Below are 16,875 nucleotides of genomic sequence, written 5' to 3'. Positions count from 1 at the left end.
TAACACACACAAAGACGGCATTTCACATAAAATAAATAATTACTATTATATATTTTCTTCGTCCCTTAAAAAGTATAAATTATTTTTTTAATTTATTTCTGAGAAGTAATAGTAGTATAAACTTTCTAACTCCATTACATTAATATTAATGTACTTAGATTTCATTCTCCATTAATACTATTTTTACTAGTATATATAATTTTTTTTTCTTTTCACGTTATCAATTATGCTAGCTTTAAACATGTGTCCAACCAAATGTTTATAATTTTTTTAGCTTACATAGATATTTAGTTCTTGCAAGTTGCAATATCCGAGTAAATAGATGTATTAAGACACAAATAGATTATTTAACTGATTACTTCCTTAGTTTGTCCTCCAACTGTCTGATCAATTAACAAAAATCAAATCTTTAACTTCGCCACAATTATTCCCATCTTTATTTTGATAAATTTATCTGAATTCACTACATTATCTACTACCTAGAATATGTATAGGGACTACTTTCTTGAAATTAGTAGCTTCAACCTTCAGCATCCGAGATCTCGAGGCCACTTTGAATTTTGGTGAGAAATCTTCAATTTACCCTTTTATCCTGGTGTTTGCTGTTTTTTCTAAGTAAAGATTGAATTTTTAGCCATTTTGTATTAGGATTTTAGCTTGTTTTGCCGTGGTGTAAATAAAGCAGCTTCTTGATGATGTTTGTATGTGAAATTAGAGATGAGCAAAGTAGATTAGTTTTGGATATTTTCAGTGTTAGTTTTGCACTCTTCTAATTTCTTGCTATTTCTAGCTCAAGTTTGTATTTTTAAGTGATTTTGTGGGTATTGCCTCCGTAAAGGAATGCAAGATTAGGGTTTCTTTTGTGTTTCACTTTGATTAGCTATGATTCTCTTCTCTGCTCCCCAAAAAGGTTAGGATTCGGAGATTAACATTTCTTGGTGTAAGTTAGTTATACTTTCTTTTGGGGAAACATTTGTTGTTGAGAGGGAGTTTTTTTTATCTTCCTGGAAATGGATTATCGTCGTGAGAATCGATTATCCAGTGGCGATGTGGTCCATGTTCTATCCCGGAGCTCTCAGAATCCTGTCAACGAGACTTGGGAATCCGGGCTCGTTGATCAAGCAGTTTGGGCCACAGAGGATGACTATGGGATGTGGAACGGAGAAGCCTCATTCGACACCAATTCAAACTCGAGCTATGATGGGGCTCGTGCAGGAAGTGAGCCACCGAATAAGAGATCAAGGGGTTCCAATTCAGGAGACGGGGCAGCTTCTAACCGGTCAAAAGCCATTGGAAAGATGTTTTACAAAACTAAACTGTGTTGCAAATTCCGGGCTGGGACTTGTCCGTACATCACCAATTGTAATTTCGCGCACAGTGTTGAGGAGCTCAGAAAACCACCGGATAATTGGCAAGAAATCGTGGCAGCACATGAGGAGGAACGAGCATCATCAGCTGAACCAAGGGAGGAGTTTCAGATCCCGATTGTTGGGGTTAGTGATGAGACACAGAGGTCTTACAAAGGAAGGCACTGCAAGAAGTTCTACACCGAGGAAGGCTGCCCATATGGGGAGAACTGCACTTTCCTTCATGATGAGCAGTCCAAGGCCAGAGAAAGTGTGGCGATAAGCTTGGGCCCAGGCAGTGGCACTGGCACTGGCAACAGCAATGGCGGTGGTAGTGGGTATGGAGGCAGCACGAGTGGGCCTACCCTGAAACCTTCGAATTGGAAAACAAGGATTTGTAACAAATGGGAGCTTACTGGATACTGCCCTTTTGGAAGCAAATGCCACTTTGCTCATGGTGCTGCAGGTATGGCGTTTGTTTTATGTTGTAATTTTACATCTATTTCGTTTCAATCTTATTATGTTGCATTTATAAGTATGCTTGTAGATTTACTCCCTTATTTTCAGTAGTTAGCTCAATATTTCATTACTTAAGTTATGCACCGAAAAGGAAAAAGGAGATCGGTATACAAATGCTAACATCGATTACATAAGTTCCATTTTAACCTGTTCTCGTGTTAATTTGTTTTCCTTATCCTAGCAATGACCTATCCCTTTGTCATCCTGAATAAACACTTACGTTTTTGTGCGTCTACGTGTTAGTTTCACAATGATTATGAATGTTACACACTATGTAAGAATGCTACACCATTTCAGTCACAAAAAAATCTTGATAATTGGTATGGTGTTCATGTTGTTTACTTCTGTTGTTGTGTGTTTCTATGTATTTCTCTATATTGATGATGAGCTCCGAATTCTTACAAATAACAGAACTACACAACTTCGGTGGAGGAGCAACAGACTCAGATGCTAAAGATCCATCCACTCCCGACGCCAAACAACTTGTGCGGACATCAGTTGATGCTGTCGCTGCAGGTCTTCCTCACACCGAGGGCTATCATATGGGAATCCCGCCCCAGAGACTGTCCAGCGCGATACAGAGAACCGGACAGAGACCTAATCAAAAATGGAAAGGCCCTGATAAGATTAGCAAGATCTATGGTGACTGGATTGACGATCTCTAATGGATAGAGAGGAGGATAGAATCTGCTGGTTTTCTTCGCTGAATAAAGGCAGTTATAAGAACTATTGTATCGGATGTTGCTCTGCAGAATAAAGAACGTCGTTCACAGTCTGGAAGTTCTTCCGGCTGGTTTTTGTATTTCGTAGCATTTTTCCCTTTCTTACTGTCACGAGACTGTTTCATCTGTTTGTGTATTTGTTGGCAATTTTCATATGCTTGTTTTCGGAATGGTTTTTTTATTTAAGTTTTGGTTGAGAAAGTAAATTTCTTGGTGTTCTAGATGGTGTTTAATACAGTATTGTTTTTCACCAACACATAACAGGTAAAACTTTGCATCATTATGAAGATATTAAAAGGTGAGTATCAATTTGGGGGGATTATAAGGTGGACAAAAATCGCCACATAATGATAATCGGAAACCATAATATTTGTAACAAAATATCGCTGAGCATCAAACAAGCTACAAGCCCCACTTCTCAGCTCAGACGATGAGAAAAAAAGGGGAAAAATAAATGGTATCTATATATACAATAACTACGGAAATGCATCATCCAGGAATTTGGAACAATCAAAAGGGGTTAGTGATGAGCAGGCCCTCAGATCGCACGCACGTACCCGAGGAAGCCAGATAGAGATTTTTGTTTTCGAATTCAACCCGACCGCCTTGGCACCTGTAAAGAATGAGTCTCACGCGCAGTCTCCTCGCCCCGCGCACCCCCTCCTGTCTCCTCACAGAGGCACTTAACAACTGGTGATGCGCGGGATTAGACCATCAAGGAGGCGACCTACAGGAAACAATTTCAAAACGAGGAAGCCTAGCCTGTGCATCTTTGTATCAGCTGTCCTCGTCTACTGCACCAATGTATGTGAGGTCCGTTCGCCTCACCCTCACGGCCCCCTTTAGCAGAAAGGAAGCCTTGAAATTAGCATGGTCGCTGCTGCCGATGCCTGTAGAGCTGGGCGAGGGCTGGCCCGCCCCAGCCCCATCCTCCAAAATGGTCCACTGATCGATCTCCATGTCAAGGTCCGGATGCGACATCTGTGACTTTGTTTTCATGTTAGTACGCCCGGGATTCCTCTGAGGTGGATTTGAGTTGCAAGGGTTTAACACTGTCACGGGGTTGCTTGGTTGGAGACAGGCAAGGGCAGTAGATGGTACTGACGGAGGCTGGCACGAGAGTGAAGGACGAGCAGGTGGTGTTAGAATCGGCAGTGCACTTTGAATACGCCACCGGATTGTCTCAGGCAGTTCCATGCGATCCAAGTCATTCTGCATAATTACGACAAGATCTTGACACAACGAAGAAAAGAAATCGAACTGCGATACACTCCCCCTCCTAACGATGATGATATGGATTTCGAAAGAAATATGGAGCTCGAAAAATGTTGAACAAACCTGCAAGCTTTCTGCGACTTCCCGATCAAAAGCAGCATAGTCCTTGCCGGACTCGGTGGACTTTGAATCAGATTTCAGTTTCAACCAGCTTGGCTGGTAACTGCTCAGCAGCACATGCAGCACGAGCAACAAACAATCAAAAAGACTTTCACCACACAGAAATGTCGTAGATGTATAACTCTCCATAAGAGATCCTGCATCCCTATTTGAAGAAGTCAGTGCAGTATTTACATAGTGGGAGCTATCTTCGTGTACGACCCTGCTTCCGAGAAGACGTAAAATCACTGAAGCAAGAACGTATCTCATATTACGGCTTGAAGGCTCCCTGCAAAAAGTGACATGTGTCGGATTACATATTATTGTAGCCAAAATAAGTAAAACGTGCGTTATTTAATTCTTAGGAATAGGATGTTCCACAATATCTACATACAGCAGTATGTATTAGTAATAAATACCATGCTACAATGAAAGCCAGCAAGCAATATTCAAAGTTAACCAGACAAAAATGATATGCTCGTATCAAAGTAAACTGATGTGAACGCAACACAGTAATAAACGCCTTTAAGTTAAACCACACATTCATACTCCTAATATTTAAGATTGGCAAATCAGTTGAGGCTAAAACCATAACGACTTTATCAATTAAATTAAAAAGGACCAGAATAGGACAAAAACAATCAGAAAAAAACAAAATTACCTATCTCCACAAATAACAGGGAGTAATCTCAGCAGGAACTGCAACCGCAAAGTCATGGAGGCTCGCAGTGCTGCAGGAGAAGGTGGAACAGTGTCAGCGGATACATTAGCTTGTCTGGGTAAACCTGGACTGCTGCTTTTTGCACTCTTGCGGCTGCCACTTTTATTGGCAGGACTTCCAATTGCAGGAGAAGGGGTTGACATAGACTTGCCACCTCCACGAGTAACTGTATTTATTTGTTGCTCAATGTTGCTCATCTGCTTGATCATTTCACTTGCAAAACTATAACGTAAGTCATCGGAGCCTTGATCCACACATGGAAGGATCAACTCAATCAGAGCTCGCTCTGTCAGATGCTGCTGACTCACAACCGACCCTTCGGTTGACGAGAGGCCATGTTCTTTTCCAGAATGGTTAGCAACAGACCCTTCATCAACAACTTCTCCTTCCTCAAGGGCACCAGCTTCGGATTTCAACCTCTCACCTTTATTACTCACTGAATTAGTATCAGCATGAAACCATCCCCATGGCTTCCAGAACTGAGGCTTAACAGACAGTTCTTTGATGTCGGCAGCAATATTCATAACTTTCTGCCAAATTGTTTTCTTGCCATACAGGACTTCTGCACCTCTGAGCAACCATTTTGCTTGCGACAGCATTGAATCCTCGAGTGACTTCCCCAATAGATGCACAGCTTCAGAGAATAAGGGAGCAGCATCCGGCCTGACGAGTAACCTGGTGAGAATAATTTGGACAAAGTTGCTCTCATTCTCAGAAGCAGTATTTTTATCAGGATGGGGTGAGAGAGATCTTATTGCATCAGTCAAGGAGATCTCGTTTTCCATAATCTTCTCGTTAACAGCCTGTTCATTTAGAAGGAACCTAAGCTCAACCCACTGCCAATGGAACTTGGCAGGCTGCAGGGTATCCAAAACATGTACAAGCCTACCCATAAGCTTTTTCACATTTTCTGCACATTGTTTTTTCAACTCACCTTGACCAGAGATCCAATTCCCACCATCCAATTTTAATACAGGTTCTGGCATTTTGCAATCTATGAGTGCATCTAGAAAAAGCCTAGAACGAAGAGGGGCCAAGGCAGCTGCCTTCAAGTTGCTGTCCGTAGCACTAGATTGTAGCATTGATACAAATTCCGAATCAAGGGTATCTGCAGCTATGAGATCATAAAGGCCATGAGCATTACGGAAACATATGTCACGGAATGGCAGGTGCTTTATGGCATCGCCTATAGCTGCACCCAGTGACTGAGACAACTGATGTGACTCTTCTCGTACTCCAACACTAGCATCAAGCATAGGTTTCCATATCACAAAGGCAAACATAGAATAGGCTGGAGGAAAGACTAAGTTCAGAGACAGCATTCGCTGCATTCTCGAGAGAGCTACAACTGAGGCTTCACCCAGGAGTTCCACAATAAGTCCATCACAGACTGTCCTGCAGTTCCCTACAAGAACCCTGAACCAGATCACTGAAACTTCAATCAAGTTGTCAATCTTCGAAACTCCCATGGAGCGTGAATTTCCATTCATGTTAGTTTTCAAACTCCTTGCAAACTGCATTAGATCCAGTCCTTCTTTAATCCTAAATAGGGTAACCATTCTATCCAGGCTAGAAACTCCCTGAAGAATTGCCCCAACGACAAGTGAAGAAACAGCTGTTATTCTTGCTGCTCTCCCAAGAGCTGCTTTATTGGAGTGATTTTCATTAGGTAAATTGGCATTGAAGTCAATGGATTCAGGAGACATTTGAAACTGACTGCGAGGAGCCTTTCCAGGTGCAAAAGTTTGCATGAGAGCGGAAGAAGATTCTGTTGCAAGAGCGACCTCAAAGACTCGGCTCTGCCGTTCTCCAAGTGCTTCCTTTAATATACATAGGCAGGTGATATGAACACGTAAAATGCGCCTTGCAAAATTTAAGGATCCAGAAGAGGAAGTGACATTTGTCCTTTCTGATTGATTATTGCTGGAAGATAAATCAGGAATTCTGCCAATTACTTGTCCAACATTATTAACAATAGCAGCAATTGCAGAAGATACCAGTGAAGGATCACCTTCCTGAGCAGCCCCACCAGTTTGTCTCATGCAGTCGATCAATCCCTGCACTATTTTCTGAGCTAAGGGATATCCATCTTCCCACTTCTCCAGACTTGGGATTTTATTTGTTCCAGCACCATAAGGTTTTCTATCTTTGCTGTAGAAGTACTGAAAAGCTTCATCCACATGCTTGTTAACTATTTCCTTCATGCTCAAACCCACTCTAGAAACCCGTGCTGCACCAGTTATCTTTTGACGGAAATAATCATCAAGATCTTCCACTCCATTTGGGACACCAAGGGTAAAGCCAAAGTCCCCTTCTGAGGACTTGGCAGAGTCTATTTCCGAAATTTGCCGCTTATCACATGTGGATTTGAAAGTCTTTTCCCATTCAACAACACTGGTTAAATTACTAAACTTCTTTAGGATTTGGCGGGTATAAGATAAGGCAGGTGAAGCGGAAACCACCCTGCCTTTAGATGCCAAAAACGTGGCAGCACGATTCATTGTGGCAGACAAAGTCTCAGGAATAAGGTCAGCTGCGACAATTATATTTTCGTAACTGCAACAGAGAAAATTAGGCGCGTGAGACAATATTAAAAATCAACACAATTCAGTAATTTTATGAGTCTGAAATGTATATATATGCAGTGCTTTTCTCAGGGGAGTACAAGAACAAGTTTTTCAGAATCAACTAATCAGGTGTATCAATATACACCACAGTTTAAGTGCAAAATAATGAAAGAATGATAGACAAGATTCTAGTGAGGGACAGGTATGCCCCAAAACAATATCAACAAATGAGATGATAAAAAACTAAGACTGAAATTAAGAGCATACCTGCGAATAGATGACAGAAGAAATGCTTCCCCAATGTTATAGACATCGTTATCCGCATTTCTAGGAAGCATCATAATACTTCTACTGGGGATGGCAGAACTAGGATTATTAGGTATTTTCGGTAACAACCAAAGAAGAAACCTCATTGCTGAAGTGTATTCATGACAAACATCCATTAAATATAAAATTTTTGACAGTTCATCTTCGCCAAGTCTCCAGTATATGGAGCTTCGACCATCATTAGCAGGAAATGTCCTACCATATTGACCAACCTTAGGCACAGTCCTTTCAGCCTCTTCGATTAGGTTCTTAACAGCAGATATCAACCATACAGAGAGTTTCCTCTTTTCTACAAATCGCATCTGCTTCAGCAGCTTTCCAACTGAAACAATATCTCCCAAGGGCGGTTTTCTGACCACATCTACTGGTTTTGTGATGTCATCAGAAACACTTCTATGATGCGGGCATCCTATCCTATTTTCACATACATGGCTCGTAGATGCTCCCTGACTACCTTCAATTCGAGCAGCATCTAATTGTGCAAGACTTTGAGTTTTTCGGACAGATTTCTGCCTGCTCCTTGAGGTCTGCTTGGCAAGCTTAGGAGGTGGTTCTGCTTTATATGACTCCATATACTGGAGCCCCTTTTTTATCCACCATACTGCTTCATCCTCTGCTGGATTTGACTGCAGGATTGAGCTCATTTCTTCACTTAATTTTTGTCTCTTCGCTCTTCTGCATTCTTCACAGCCAGATGTTTCTTCGATGCCATCAGTTCTATTATAGACCCCAGCAGGCCTCTTAGAGCTCACTTGAGATTCATCAACGGCAGTATCAGCTGATGAAGAAGGATTGGGAAATTGCAACAGTGCCGAAATTGAAGCTTTTAATTCCCCAAGCTTAACATCCATGTCAATATCTGTTGATAATTTGGATGCTGCTTGAAAATACCACTGATCAACAGAAGATGGAGAGCCACCTCCATTTTCAGACATGTGGAGATACTTTTTCTTCTTAGCCACATTTCTTGCAACGGAAGTAAATTTACTGACTCCTAACAACCCATCAAGCAGCAACCTGCGTTCATTTGAGTAAACATTCATTGCTTCCAAAAGAATTGGAGGTTCGGCAAACTTGGCTTCCTCCAGAGCATCAAGTATGTAGGGAGAAGGCAACTGCTTCAAGAGTTTGTAATGTCTCTTACGCTTTTCCAGGGTAACCATAGGTCCAATGCCATCCATGATTCCACTTACAATCAGCTGTCTGCCATATGCCAAAGGATTGAAAATGCCAGATCGCATCAACTCTCTTACTAGAAGTTGCACTCTTGTAAAACCTTCCCTGTTATGCACCTCATGTTGATCGATCCAACATACAATAACATCATGCAAAAGGCTTGGACTTTCAAAGATATCTACAAGATCTTTGTTTCTCGGATTTGAACTGTGTAAGGCTGCCATCTTCAGTTTTAGAAGTCGTATTGCTATAAATATATGAGAGAAATCTCTTCTGCCAGTAAACTTCAGACCAAGAGGAGGCGCAGCACGAACATCCCTAAACTCACAAGTTGCCCACTCACAAATGAGGAAAATGGAGTAAAGTAATGACGGTGTAGCCTTACTAATATGCTTAAGTGATGTAAGTAAACAGGGACACACTTCAGCACTCCAATGTTCAGTATAAATCTCATCCCAAGTATTTTCTAAGAGCAATTTGCAAGAAACTCCAACATCCCCATGCATGAGAGTTTGGTCCAACACCTTCAAGAATTTTGCTACATTGTAACCAGGATGATTGGGTTTGGCTGCTCTTGCAAGAGTCTCTGAACGTTTTTGAATTGATGAAACAACACTTTGGAATGAAAAGGAGTCAGCTTGAACATCATGGTTTTTATCCCTGAGTACACTGGATACATCGATTTGACCACCCTTCACCTTCTTAGCATCCTCAGCCATTTTGGATAAGAAACTTCCATCATTTACTGCATTACTTATCACACACGCTGGCAAGGGAAAACAATCCAAAGCCACAAAAGTATCAGGCACAGCTAGTACCAAATACCGAAGCATCTCAACAACAGCAGCAGTAGTATATGCACGCCGAGAATTATCGACAAGATCAGAACCACCAGGAGAAGGCTCTTGGATGAATCGAACAGCAATCCTCACAAGTGTACGCACATAAGTTTGAGATGAAACAACAGTTTCAATGACACCATATATAATGGGCAATAGCAACTGGAGAACATTGAGCAATTCTTTTTCCTGCAGTGACATGATTTTGGGGTTGTACCATAAAAGGATGACACATTCATCAGCAAAAATTGTAGATGGACCTCAAGAAGATGAAGAGGTAAACAAAAGAAGATTAGTACCTGTAGCTGATTCAGAACCCAATCAATAATGAGAGAAGGAATGACCAGCCCTTCAGCATGGTGCCAATGAACAATCCTCACCACATACCACCACTTATTATACAGGGAAGGTTCCTCACCATCAATAAGAGATGAATACGAATCACTCTTTTGTTGCACTGTGCCAGTAAAGATCATTTGTGAAGACCGACCCCGTGCATACAATGCTGAATGAGTATTGTTTCTTGTAAGAAATTCATCCAATAGACATTGCAAGTACTCTATAATATCTTTTGTCCATTGTTCTGAACGTGAAACTTGAGCTTTATCATGGTACCCAGAAGATGAATTAGAAGAGGTTGTGCGAACCTGAAATAGAATATAAGATCACTAATCCCAAAGTTGAGGACAGAAAAAATCAGTTTATATTGTAAAAAGACTTCGGCCACTTATTCTCTAAGCTGGATATCCATACCTGATTAAGATACGTTACTTTGACGAACCATGTTGCTCTCAATAATGGAACATTATTTGCAATAAGAACTTCGAATGGAGATTTCCTCCGGTTACCATGAGGGACAAGGTCAGCCAACGACCGCAATCTTTTATGTGGTTGTGATAAACCCTGGAGAAAAAGCTCAAAGCACTTCAGCAATTTAGTTGCTTTAGCCATTATGAAAAGATTATCACTACACTAATGAACATTAAATGCCATATCACAAAATTTTCCACCTTCATTGCGACATTTCCTTCAAATTGCACCATAGTCTTACTATTTACACTAACACAACTGCATGGACAACTTTATAGAAGCTAGAAGGGACTAAGTGTCAAAAAAGTCTTCACTTGTCAAACTAATAATGCAGAACATCTCGGCTGCCTACTTCGAAAATTTAGGAATATTTCATTATCATAGATGGATCTCCTAGCTGAAAGACAAGCCTGGAATGGAAATGCAGCGACATTCAGCATAATTTTGTTTTCATTATGGTTGTACAGTACTAATCCAACATATAGTAATGTATAATGTAGTTCAATCCCGATCAATAATCTTATGAAAAATCAACAAATGAAAGAAAAAGGATGTTACATAGTTGAAGAATATAGAGCATACACAACCTAATATCCGAAATCAATCCTGTCTCAATTCACAAGAAGAACTTTTGAAGGCAATCCATTATACGAAGGATAAGTATTAGAAGTCAAGTATCAACTTCATGAAATTTGCATTAAAGTAAAAGGACATGCCTCAATCCACTTCCTCTTGAAGTCTTCTCCACATGGTCTTTGCTCAGGGAAGATACCAGACTTGGTCAGTAGTGTACCAGAAAGTGGCACGCCATAAACTTGACCCGCCTGCATAAAAACGATATTTATTATTGTCAAAGCTTGTCATCAGTACCCACAAGGCATAACCATAACTAAGATTTGTCTTTAGTAAAAACAAGGATCATAAAATTGATCCATTTTCAAGTAAAAAGATATTGTATTTTTTCTCCGCTATCCAGGATGAGAAAAGAAGAACAAAGCACCTTTCGCTTTTGGGCGCGAGACTCATTAATTGCTCTATGACATTTTCGGATTGCCTGCAAATGGATTTCAATTTTTAAGTTAAAAACTTCATTTATACCACGAAGCAAACATGAGCAATTCTCTAAATTCATCAAAAACAAGAGAAGGTTCCTGGTTAAATTTTACTGCGCACCTCTTTGGACTTGGCAATAGTTGGAGTGTTGAAATACTGAACCTGAGATAAAAGGATCTCTCTGGATTCCTGAGTTCAATTTGATCATATGATGATTTGTAAGTAACAAATGCAAAAGAATTGTGATAAGAGAGTCATATGCCAAGTATATATAGGAAGACACATAGAAGGTCTAAAGACAACCTCAAGTCCTTCAACAGTTTCTCTGTAACCAGATTGCACATACTCCCTGGTAAGTGTCTCCTCGGGGCAAATAGGAGTCTGTGGGTGAAAGTCAGGTGGCCCAACTCTGTAACCATAAAGTACAGCCAACTCAAGGAAAGGGTGATAAAAAAAGTTGTAAAATGGAAAATCAGGATCAATCTGGGATATCAAGATATTCATATGGCCTGAGATTCTGACACTATAGTCAGTAAGTAATGGGACGAGAGGGGAAGAATCAAAAGAGCCTCTTGTTCCGAGGACCTCCAAGGTCCATCAAGTGAAGAATGTAGTAGGCCAGGTACTAAAAAATAAAGAGGAGATACTGAAATTACCTGGAGTTCAACGGTTCCTTGTCACACCTCAATTTGTATTGGTTTGGCTGTGCAGTGCGTCTGGGTGTGAAAACAAGGTAAATAGACCAGTTAAGGGAAATAGCTTCAAAAGTTTGATAAACCAAGATAAACATACTGCATGTTGGTGGAAGATATTGGACACTCAAGTTAGATTTTAATTGCATAGCTTATGTACATTGACTAAAAATGAACAATATAAACAATAAAAAATTTGCCTAAGGGTGAAATAGCTAGGAGCATCTGCAAAAAAATTTAAAGAAACAATATCTATAGGGTGATAAGAGTAACAGAATCATCCAATTGCCAGAATACATATTCCAAACATATTTAAGAAAATACAAGATACAACAAGAGAGGGGGCAGCATTGCATATTACATGTATGATACCATAAAGCCCATCTCAAATCAGTAACATCTGCATTGAACCCATAACTGAGAAAAAGGACCGCTTAAACCCTTCCACGTGAACTATTTTATGCTGAATGATAATTTATAAAATTTTATGCTTTAACTACTAATATTTCATGAACGCAATAATCTAACATCAATTCACGTCCAGTAAATCTTAATTGTGGTTACATTAATACCATTGTGTTCTATTTCAGAACGTTCCATTTCAATCCAGTTTTCCATGCTAAAGTTTCATCCAAATATTTTATCAAGAATGATGTCAAAGCAGATCAAGGATTTATCTTTTACAAATTGATGATCATGGAGCAAAAGTGTACCTCCTTCATTACAGGAACCTTTTAAAGGGAAACTAAAACTTACTAAGTCTGATGTGAAAACTAGAATACCATTAACATATTACAAAGTAACTTATTTCTTAAAGGGTAAAGATTATCAATGAGAACATTAGAATTCTTTTTATTAAGGTGACAGAAAATTGACCTGCTCTAGCCCTGTATTCATAAAATAGAATCTGGCACATTACGTGCAAGTGGATAGCTACCTTGCATTTAGTGAGAAGTTAGTAGGCAGAGTTGATGGGTCAGCACGGGATGCATCCCTTGACTGTAATCCAGAAATTGCACCGTTATTGACTGCACTAGTGCAGCTGCCAGCATGATACCTTTGCATCTCTTCTAACAATCATCTGCATGCTGCCGCCAGCATTGAGCAGCAAAAGGAATTGTATGCTTGACAATCTACCAGAACAATCTATTCAGAAAATTGCCATAATCCATGAAAAGTAGCAAGTTTAATCGTACAGGACATAATAGATCAAATAAATAAGAGAAGTTCCATCTGAAAATAACAACTAAAGGTATAAATAGTTATAAAAAATTACATTTTTGTGTAGAAAACCGATTTAGTAGTTTTACAAAGCACGAATGTTATACCCAAGAGAGCTTGACAGGCCCTATCCATAAGGTATAGCAGAACAGTGAATATGGCTCGTGCCACCATTAACTTTTGACACAAAAGTAGTATACCATTCAGATAAACTGTAAGAAAAGATATAAGGCAGAACAAAGATGTCAATTCAATTCTTTCTTTTAACTTCAATTTTGCTTATGTAATAAATCTCCAACTAGCGTTAACAAGATAACATAAAATATCCATTAATCCAAGTTTAGTGCAATACATCCCTCATTTTAGATTTAACCCCCACCTCGCCCAGAATAAAATGCCAACAATCAACCCTTCACCTTAATTATTCAAATTCCTAACCATCACTATCAAATAACAATCCAAGAACTTGCCATTAACAGCTTCAGCACATCAAACTCAATTACACCAAAAGCTCATACACCATATATTTTTACGGAATCAACACTTATCTAAACTAGCAAATAACTCAAAATGAGCTAATCAATAGGCAATGATGCAACAAACCCAGAAGCACATAATTAAAAAAGTTACATTTTTTAACGTTCCCAAAACGAGATCAAAATCAAAGCATACCTGATAAACAAAGTCAGAAATCCTAAAACTAATCGAATCCCAAAATCCCGCGAGTAACGATTGCCAAGTATTGGGAGTTCAGGATTAAACTAGGGTTCAAAGGAGAAAATGGCAAAAGCTAGGGTTTTTCACATATAACTTAAATCAAGAAGTGAGGAGAGAGAAATTGCGGAAACAGAGGGAACGATGAGAGATTTCAAGTATCGATAACAGGAAGTTTACTACCAGATTAGGGATTTGAAATCGTGTTGGTGGAATCAAATTCAGGGGAATTCTAGATTACGTAGTTGTTTTATTGTACCTGTATGTATTGGTGTATCTATAGGTTGCAAGATACAGACAGAGAAATTCTAGAGAGAGAAAGGAACTGAGTTTTTAGACGAGCAACGGAAGTTAATTTTGCACCCATAAGCATTATCCTATATTCGCCTTTTCAACCCCTAATAACTAATAATTTATATTTCATGCCACAAAACTAATAACGAATCGCCTAAGCTTAATTTTTTTTATTCGTTCTTAGAATACAAATAATTATAACTAATCCGTGAAAACATTTTTACTAAAATCCACATTGATATATTTTACCCTATTTATTTTAAATTTTATAATGCATCCTAGTATTGGATAAAATTTAACTGACAATATTGGATAAGATTAAAGTGAGGTTCTTATGCTTGACATGTTTTGCATTATAATATAATAATACCAATATCAATTTTTTACAATGAATAATTTACAAACATAGAAAAAATTACAAAATAAGTCATGAACTACTCATTTTTATCACTATTTTTAAGAAGTGGAAATTTAATTCTAATATAAACTTTCTTTTTTTTCATTTGGAACGTGGATTTATTGGTTATTAGGTTTTTTTGTTTTTTTTTTCATTTGGAACGTGAATTTATTGGTTATTAGGTTTTTTGTTTTTGCCAATTCGTTTTGGAGAAGATCAACCTATAATGATAATGAGTTGTTTCGATGGGCGGGTCGAAAGTTAAAATTAATTAACAAATGAGATTTTGACATGCATGTAAATTATATAGGATGTGATTTTTGTGCAAATAACTTATGAAATTTAATATTCTTGCAAATATAAACATGTTATAGTAATGTAATGTGTGCGTAATTGTCTTTTATTCTAAAAATTGAAAAGGTTAGACACTGTTTGAGATTTATTTTGGCATGTTTCCCTCTAAATTGTGGTATGCATTTAAAATCATGATAGTCGGTTGGTTGATTTATTTTACTAGGATGCTACGATTATGATTTATGGTAGTTTCGTCTATTAATAGAGTAGTACTCCTGTAGTATAATATATCTCATTTAGAAGGTCGTATATATAAACTCGCATATATTTAATAAGTTATTTTTATATAAAAAATGTGCTTTAAAGATGTCATGAATATATAATACACAGTTATCATCGTATATTTCTTGTTATTAAAGTTTCGATATGAAGCTAAACAAATTATACTTTCAATGCAGAATATTGCGTTAATGTCTTGAAAATAATCACTACTCGTAATAATTTAGGGGTGTGAAACATATATCTATGTTTTTATGGGGGTATGAAGTGAAAATAAATTAAAGGTTTTCGGATTGGTTGTGTGTTGTGTTTGTATGCGGGGTTGACTTTTATGCTGACATGAGAAATTTAATTTGGGTTATTGTTTGTACAATTGGGTTTCTTAGGCAAATTCAAAGGGTATAATTCAAAATCTAAGAAAAAAATGATTGCTTTGTAATTGCTCTGTTTAAATATGATCATTCTTGTTAACATTGCAATGTAGTAGTTTTATCCCATTCCCAGTTGTATCATAAAATAATATTTTTCAAGAGTTTTGTGATGTTTTTTTTTTTCAAATTAATTACCAATTATTTTTAAAATAATTGTTGCAAAATTGGTTCAATTTTTAAAACATTTCAAATTGTGATCCAATATTTCAAATTGTACTAGATTTGTGGATTCGGCGTTCGATCATTCGTATAATGCTAAAACTCAAAAATTAATTGAAGTAGTTTCAAGATCAGTGATTGAATTGTCGGTATGTGTAGTCAATTTAATGCGTGGGACAAACGAGGCTAAGAGCATCCGCAACGCGGGCTCGATTTTGGCTCGGTCTCGTCTCGACAAGACGAGCCAGCATCGAGTCAGCGTTGCGAGGCGCGTCTCGTCTCGACGAGACGAGACATCTCGTCGTGCGACGCGACACGGCGAGGCCGGCCTCGAGCTGGCGAGACGACGCGCGCGCCCACGTGGCGCGCGCTGGAGCGTTGCGTGACGCCCACTCGCCGGCCCGCGAGTGGGCGTCGTATTTATGACGTAATAATTTTATTTATTTTTTATAAATTCGAAAAAATCGAATTTAATTAAAAAAAAAATTTTCAAACGGTCGAATTTTTCAAATTTTTTTTTTTTTTTTATTCTTCTATAAATATACTCCACACTCCATTCACCATTTTACACACAAACACAACTTTCATTCCTCATTCCTCTTCCATTTTACACACAAACACTACTCTCAAATTGTTGAAAAAATGTCCGGCGATGGAAACTCCAGCGGCGGCGGCTCCGGCAGGCGGCGCTCCGTCGGGTTCAACTTGAACTCGTTCGACGATTGGGCGAGCATGTACAACTGTTTGGGTACTCCCGGTTCGTCGCCGGGCACCCAAGGCTCGACCACCCCGCCGGCGTACCAAACACCACATTTTGATGTGGATGCATACTATCGTCCCTCCCCCCCCCCAAAGGTACGGGCAATCGCCGGGATTATCCCAAATTCCGGAGAATTTTTTGGCGCCTGATCGCAATTTGCCCGACTGGCCAATCGGTGGA

General features: G+C 38.9%; 2 protein-coding genes across 6 annotated transcripts; one reads left to right on the top strand and one right to left on the bottom strand.

Moving 5' to 3' along the window:
• Positions 1 to 357: 357 nt before the first annotated feature.
• Positions 358 to 2,793, top strand: LOC125221757 (zinc finger CCCH domain-containing protein 12-like). 2 transcript variants are annotated; one of them, XM_048123988.2, is made up of 3 exons: positions 358 to 563; positions 1,043 to 1,812; positions 2,277 to 2,793. In XM_048123988.2, exons 1-3 carry the CDS (start codon positions 487 to 489, stop codon positions 2,528 to 2,530), a joined length of 1,101 nt encoding a protein of 366 aa, XP_047979945.1. In that variant the 5' UTR covers positions 358 to 486; the 3' UTR covers positions 2,531 to 2,793. The 2 variants fall into 2 exon arrangements, with proteins under 2 accessions (XP_047979945.1, XP_088918745.1); XM_089062619.1 differs by having other exon boundaries at positions 405 to 1,812.
• Positions 2,794 to 2,914: 121 nt separating this feature from the next.
• On the bottom strand, positions 2,915 to 14,420 carry LOC125221756 (mediator of RNA polymerase II transcription subunit 12-like). Of its 4 annotated transcripts, none has more exons than XM_048123986.2 (13): positions 14,040 to 14,419; positions 13,084 to 13,292; positions 12,111 to 12,170; positions 11,758 to 11,863; positions 11,575 to 11,643; positions 11,402 to 11,455; positions 11,118 to 11,225; positions 10,345 to 10,494; positions 9,891 to 10,238; positions 7,517 to 9,780; positions 4,623 to 7,238; positions 3,926 to 4,250; positions 2,915 to 3,799 (listed from the first exon to the last, which is right to left on the bottom strand). In XM_048123986.2, the coding sequence occupies exons 2-13, from the start codon at positions 13,209 to 13,211 to the stop codon at positions 3,365 to 3,367; spliced, it is 6,663 nt and encodes a 2,220-aa protein (XP_047979943.1). In that variant the 5' UTR covers positions 13,212 to 13,292; positions 14,040 to 14,419; the 3' UTR covers positions 2,915 to 3,364. The 4 variants fall into 4 exon arrangements, with proteins under 4 accessions (XP_047979943.1, XP_047979942.1, XP_047979944.1 ...); XM_048123985.2 differs by having other exon boundaries at positions 13,084 to 13,279; XM_048123987.2 differs by having other exon boundaries at positions 13,084 to 13,279; positions 14,341 to 14,416.
• Between the last annotated feature and the right edge of the window lie 2,455 nt (positions 14,421 to 16,875).

The sequence above is a fragment of the Salvia hispanica genome, chromosome 1 (assembly GCF_029641045.1).
Source record: "Salvia hispanica isolate PSC_SH4W2 chromosome 1, Shi_PSC_v1, whole genome shotgun sequence".
NCBI lineage: Eukaryota > Viridiplantae > Streptophyta > Magnoliopsida > Lamiales > Lamiaceae > Salvia > Salvia hispanica.
This window is presented reverse-complemented; position numbering and strand designations above follow the sequence as displayed.